Source organism: Syzygium oleosum, unplaced genomic scaffold (genome assembly GCF_021117445.2).
Source record: "Syzygium oleosum isolate NSW1041296 unplaced genomic scaffold, Sole_v2.1 Sole_v2.29, whole genome shotgun sequence".
In the NCBI taxonomy this organism is placed as follows: domain Eukaryota; kingdom Viridiplantae; phylum Streptophyta; class Magnoliopsida; order Myrtales; family Myrtaceae; genus Syzygium; species Syzygium oleosum.
In genome coordinates, this window is record NW_026607513.1 from 3,028,919 (window position 1) to 3,035,000 (window position 6,082).

General features: G+C 40.4%; 1 protein-coding gene across 1 annotated transcript; it reads left to right on the forward strand.

The window, feature by feature from the left end:
* Positions 1–601: 601 nt before the first annotated feature.
* LOC130135243 (ankyrin repeat-containing protein BDA1-like) lies at positions 602–3,283 on the forward strand. Its single transcript, XM_056303870.1, has 2 exons — positions 602–1,283; positions 2,385–3,283. The coding sequence occupies exons 1-2, from the start codon at positions 669–671 to the stop codon at positions 3,156–3,158; spliced, it is 1,389 nt and encodes a 462-aa protein (XP_056159845.1). The 5' UTR covers positions 602–668; the 3' UTR covers positions 3,159–3,283.
* The last annotated feature ends 2,799 nt before the right edge of the window (positions 3,284–6,082 follow it).

The following is a 6,082-nucleotide window of genomic DNA, read 5'->3' on the forward strand; positions in this document are numbered from 1 at the left end:
AGAATCACTTCGCTTTGATTAAGTCTCGAAAACACGTTAGCCACAATTAAGCCCCGAAATAGAATCGATCCGTGCACATGTACATCATGTCATGTCTCAATATGCAGGTTGACGACGAGCATCAAATTGAAACCCCAATACAACATATGCCGCTAGATATATGTAGATATATATTTAAATATATATAATGTGTGTGTATATATCACCAATATAAAGAACATTCCATCCAAAATATTTTCAGACAAAATTCATTTGAGGCTCCAAAGTACTAAATGCTTGAACCAGTATTTAGAAAATGACACAGAATAATTTTCCTTCTCGATAAATCATGTCATGCAATTCTTGCGAAACATAACAAGAAGCGGAAGAGCAAAAGTGGGAAAGGGAGAGGGGCGTGTAAAATAACGAGTGTGACGATTTCCTGAGAATCTGACCAATACGCGCCGCTCCCGGTCTACGAGGTGTTGGGCCCCACTCACCCCCAACCTGCCATTGGGCCCACCTGTACACTTGTTGACTCCCCTAATTAAATTCTCGTTGACCGTGGCACTATATATGACTTTGCAAGTTCGCTACTTCCATCGATCATCACCTAGCAAAATCCCCTCTGCCCTCCCACCGAAAAAAAAATAAAACCCCTTTCCTCCTACATTTCCCTCGTCAAAACAATGGCGGCCGTAGAAGGGAAAAAAAAGGATAGGGAGTCTCGGCTTCAAGTAGCAATAGCAAATGATGATGTTAATGCCGTCCATAACTTAATCGTGGAGGAGCCTGAGCTCTTAGATCGTGTATCTGAGGACCCCTTCCCAAATACTCCTCTACATCTTGCCGCAGCCGCTGGAAAAACCCAAGTGGCCATGGAGATGGCCATCTTGAAGCCGTCGTTCGCTCGGAAGCTGAATCCAGAAGGTTACAGCCCCATGCACTTGGCTTTGCAACACAAGCATTATCACAGTGTGAGGGCATTGATGACCCTCGACCCCAAGTTGATCCGAGTCCGAGGACGATTCGGGATCACCCCTTTGCATTACGTCGCCGAGAAAGAAGGAAACAATGAGCTGGAGCTCCTGGCCGAATTCCTTTTCATTTGCAAATCATCCATCGAAGACTTGACGAGCCGATGCGAGACTGCAGTTCACGTTGCCGTCAAGCATCGCAACCTCGAAGCATTCAAGGTTTTGTTTGGATGGCTAAAGCGACTAAATCTGACAGAAATCTTGAATTGGAAAGACGAAGATGGTAACACAGTCTTAGACATTGCTATGTCCGAAGAGATAACGGAGGTATGGTTCGTTGATTTCCCGGTTGTTCGCACTGTTATTGTTTGATGCTTCAATTTGACATAATCTAATCTAGGAACAAATGTTATGATAACGAAATACCAGGAGTTGAAAATACATGGATTTAGAAACATTCAAAGAGGGGAGATTTGAACTACATTTGGGCAACAGTATATCACCTATTATAATCATTCAACGGTTAACACTTGTTGATAAGTGTTTAACTGACAATTGATATTTGATGTTGTAGAAGTGTACATAAATTTGCTCGCTTGGAGTGATCCATCAGAAACACAAAAAATACATTAAAAAAATGATTTTTCAAGCTATACGATATTTTTTGACAAAAAAAATCTATACGATATATTATAGATGAATATTTCACGTGATGCTCCTAATTTGGTTTGCACCTGAAATATTATCTCACATCTTTTGACGATGGGTTTTATATGCTTTTTACATTCATGTAGTTTTCTTTCACTTATAAGTTTATGCTTTTGGGTTGGACATTAACAAACACGTGAGAGTTGTGGCAATAGGTAAATCTACTTTTATGCAATGGGGGAAGTTCAACAATGTGGCAATAGATAAATCTCCTTTTAAGCAATGGGGGAAGTTCAACAAGAAAGAAAAACGTGTATAGATCTAGTGAGACAACCATCACCCAGCCCTTTCCCGATAATATTTTAACAAGAGAGATGGAACAAGGGGTAGATGAGGACTTTTCTAGGTATTTAACATTACTGAAAATTATCTATTGAAAAACCCTGAAATGATAGGGTTTGTTTCATGTAAATCAGAAGTGATCGCACAACTTGCAATTAATGACATGCGTGAATACTTAAGCTTTTCTTCATCAGGAAATAATAAAACATTTGGCACTTCATTACACGGATTGAAATGATTGCATCTGATATATAAAGGTTTAGTAAACTTGTTCCCATGGTACATCGGTCGTTGCATCACTAGGATCACTCAAACTAATATGGCATGAGCTCACTTTGTGCACAATAGCGAAGCTAGTGACAAAGCAGAGACTGAAATTTAAGGAATACATACTTCATTTTGTTGACAAAGCATGAGCTCACTTTGCATTTTTTCCAGATCAGCGACCTGTTGACTAGGTTCCAGATCACCGACCGGATGCTGGGGTATGTCAAATTAGTGAAAGCGAAGAACTTCCGGGGTGAGACGGCTCGGGAAATCTCCCAAGGGAATGCTAGTGGCGATCAAGAGCTTGCGGAGGAGTCACGACCTCCTACTCTCGATCCCTCTTTATCACAGATTTTAAGGAGTGAACCAACTTTTTTTGAGAAGTACGCAATTTTCTTTGGCCTCCGAAATGAATCCGCTCGCGACATTATACTTTTAGTGGCTGCCTTAATTGCGACTGCCACGTACCAAGCCGCTCTCACTCCTCCAGGAGGATACTGGCAGGATAACTCTTCAAATCCCCCCGCCAATTCCACTGTCGTTACTGCCAATTCCAGCGGCACTGCTGTTGAAAAACCACATAAAGCCGGGAACATTATCATGAGCGGCGAGCATCTATACTTGTTCACGGCCCTCAATAGTATGGTTTTCTTGGTCTCCATCTTCACAATCTGGACCACCGCGATGACCCTATTGCCCCACACTTGGATGGTTTACGGGTTAATGGCCTTTATCTGTTGTGCCTACTTCACAACCCTTACAATCGAATTCCCGAATCCCAATACGGTCGGAGGATGGTTGCTAACGCTATTTTATGCTATCTTGCTGTTAGTCGTGGTGGTGGTCCCCTTGCAATTTTGGTTAAACCAAATCACTCTACGGCGCCGAATAGATGCCACATGTAGACGCGTCGGCAACTTCCAAGAAATGAAGGATCGGAAATAGTTTGCAAGTAATATTAAGTATTCTTCTCGCGTATGCAATGTAATCTGTGTTTCTAGTCTTGAGGTTTGGAAGAACTAGAGTGTCTTATTAGTTGCATGTAATGGACCCATCTATTTATTCCTTGATCCCGAGAGGCCCTTAGTCTTGCTTGAAGTCGAGACTTCGGATAGCTTTGCTCCTAATTTAACTTCGATGCAGTGGAAACAAAAAGTGCTGAGTTGCAACTCGCAAACATGAATGCTCGAAGTGTACACGCACAAAACGTTCAAACGGTAATCCCGTTTAGGCTCTTTATTTCTACAGAGAGGGCAACTGCATGATCCTATAAATCATGCCAGATAAAGAAATCGAAAAAGAAATCCCGAGAATATAACAAAAGCCTAGCTAAACCTAAAAAATGAACTAGATCCTATGGTATCTTTCAATAATAAATAAAATATGAAACTCATTAAAAAAGTTAAATATAATAGAAGCACTAAACTCATATATTCCATACTAAGTGAATATCCTAAACGAACTTAATTAAAGAAGGAAATATCAGACTTGAATATCCTAAATTCATCAAATAAAAGACAAGAATCCAAACTTAAGGAGTCCAACATCATTCTCCCTTTATTAATTAGAAAAAAGGCTTGAGCACGAGTTTTTGAAAAGTCGGGTTATCTAATAAAGCATACGTGCTAAATTCCTCTTGGAATTTGGAACCATATCTACAGAATCAATCTAGATTTCTTGCTTTAAGGAAAGATCCCAACTAAACTGCAAGATCGATCCATCAATTGATTTTTTAGTTTCCTTGCATAATAAAATCAATTTTGCTTCTTCTGTTCATCTTTCCATTTTCTATCGCTTCAACATTTGTATCTGTATCCAGATCAACATGGAAGGGGCTTTTCTCTAAAATCATCTCTCCATCATCATGGAAGACATGATCACCCTGAGATTCTTCCTCAAGCTCAAAATACTCCAAATCCTCCTGCTTGAAAATGGAATCCAAAAACTTCCACTTCTTGCTCGAGGCTCAACAACAACCTTATCAACAGCAATTATAGAAGTGTCGATCATTTTTTGGTTGTTGTTATTGAGGATAACATGAAGCTGGCTTGTTCAGCTCGATCATCAATCCACGAAAATCGCCGCTTTATTCGATTTCACATTTTATGCCACATTCTAATCGGCAATTTACCTGCTCTTTTCCGCTCAACCTGCACCTGATCCCACAAAAATAAAAAGAATGTCCCTTCAATCTAAAAGTTAAGAGATTTGGTTGTCAATCTTTGGATATGTACGTGCAATGCAAAAGATGATTTACATCTGCAATAAAATATTTCGCGTTGAAAAATCCATTAAATAAGGAACCTTGCTAGGAATTCATGGAACTCTTTGAGACAACGGTGTCGCAATTCTTGGCGGTGATCTCCGTGACAGGCTCCATCATATCGACCATCCGTCTGTCATAATTATCGCCATCATCACCTCCACGCCTTCTGTGGCGACCGTTCTTCTGTTTATGCCCCTCGAACTCCTTGAAATCCTTTTTGCTCGAATATGAAGTCTCTGGATAAACAGGACATCTCATTACTTTGGACCACCGAAATAGGTTCATCGAATGGTTGGCGCTGGGCTCAATTTTCCCACGGCACTACTTCTACGTCCCCACCTGGGTTTCTCTCCAGCCCTTCGACACAAAGTCAGTTTGCAATGGCGTCCATAGTCATCCGCATCCAACCGAATTACTGCTCCAAGTTTTGTTGAGATGCTTGCCATCAAAGCATGAGCCCCCAGTTTTTGTCTATGAGGCAGTTTTCACAATTGTTATTACCAAACATCTCGTTCCCACGATCTTCCAGGTTCTAATATCAACCGATGCAGTGGAGATGAAAGCATGAGTTCCAACTCGCACACATGCATTCCCGGAGCATACATGCACGAACGGCCTAGAGAGAGATCTCTTGATGATTACACAGTGGTCATGACGGTGGTTTCGTTGTTGGTTGAAGGCAATGGGAGAAGGTAAGAAGCAGCAGTGAAGGGTTGAAACTTGAACGTGTGGCCGCCTTCCCCCTCTCTCCCGATCGAATCACAGCCTTCCCCGTCTCCCCCCGATTGACACGTACAGAGAGAGGGGGGAATGCCTAGGGCATGGACCATGATGCTTGTGGACACGAACATAGGAAATGCTTTTTTGATGCGGGAAAGCTGAATGTAAAAAAGTTGTCCGGTGGAATCAGCAAACAAACCCCATTTCCTCTCCTTCTAAGATTTGTAAATTTTACTAATGACCCCAAAAGAATAAAGAAGGAAAAAAGGAGGTTAATAAAACTATGAACAGGCATATTATATTATAATTAGGTGCTATCATAAGTCGGCTTTTGTGCGGCAAATTAAATCTACTTCTACCGTTCCAATTTGAAATAAATCATCCACGTCATGATCAAAGAACTCTAAGAGATATTCATGAGGTGCTCAGACAGACAACATCGAGTTGGCTTTGCCTAAGGACCGTATGTTGTCCTTTTGTTAGCTATCAATAATAAAGCCTATAGATGGTCTTAACGGGAACCCCCATTACTATAACCCTGGACCCTGAGTTTTGCCAGTAGTCAAGATTTTTCTTTTTTGGGAGATAAATCAGGAGTCAAGATCGAAGATGCTATTAATTAGTCAAGTAAGCAAAGTAGATTACTTTTTTTTTAAATCTAATTTAATTAAGATTTTGGTTAAAAATTTCGATGTAGTCCAAAATGACGTATTTTTAGTCTTATTTTACATATTTTAACAAGGTCAATGCCACGTAGGAGAGATAAATATTTTTTAAAAAGCTACATAGGAGAGAGAAAACATTGAAAAAAGCCACGTCAACATTTTTCATTAATCTAAATAGATGGAGTTAATGGAAGGATTCGATTATATCAATTTGACAA

Coding starts and splice junctions, on each gene's coding strand:
- LOC130135243 (XM_056303870.1), top strand. CDS start 669: ATGGCGGCCGTAGAAGGGAAAAAAAAGGATAGGGAGTCTCGGCTTCAA. Junction 1,284..2,384: donor TGTCCGAAGAGATAACGGAG/GTATGGTTCGTT, acceptor CATTTTTTCCAG/ATCAGCGACCTGTTGACTAG.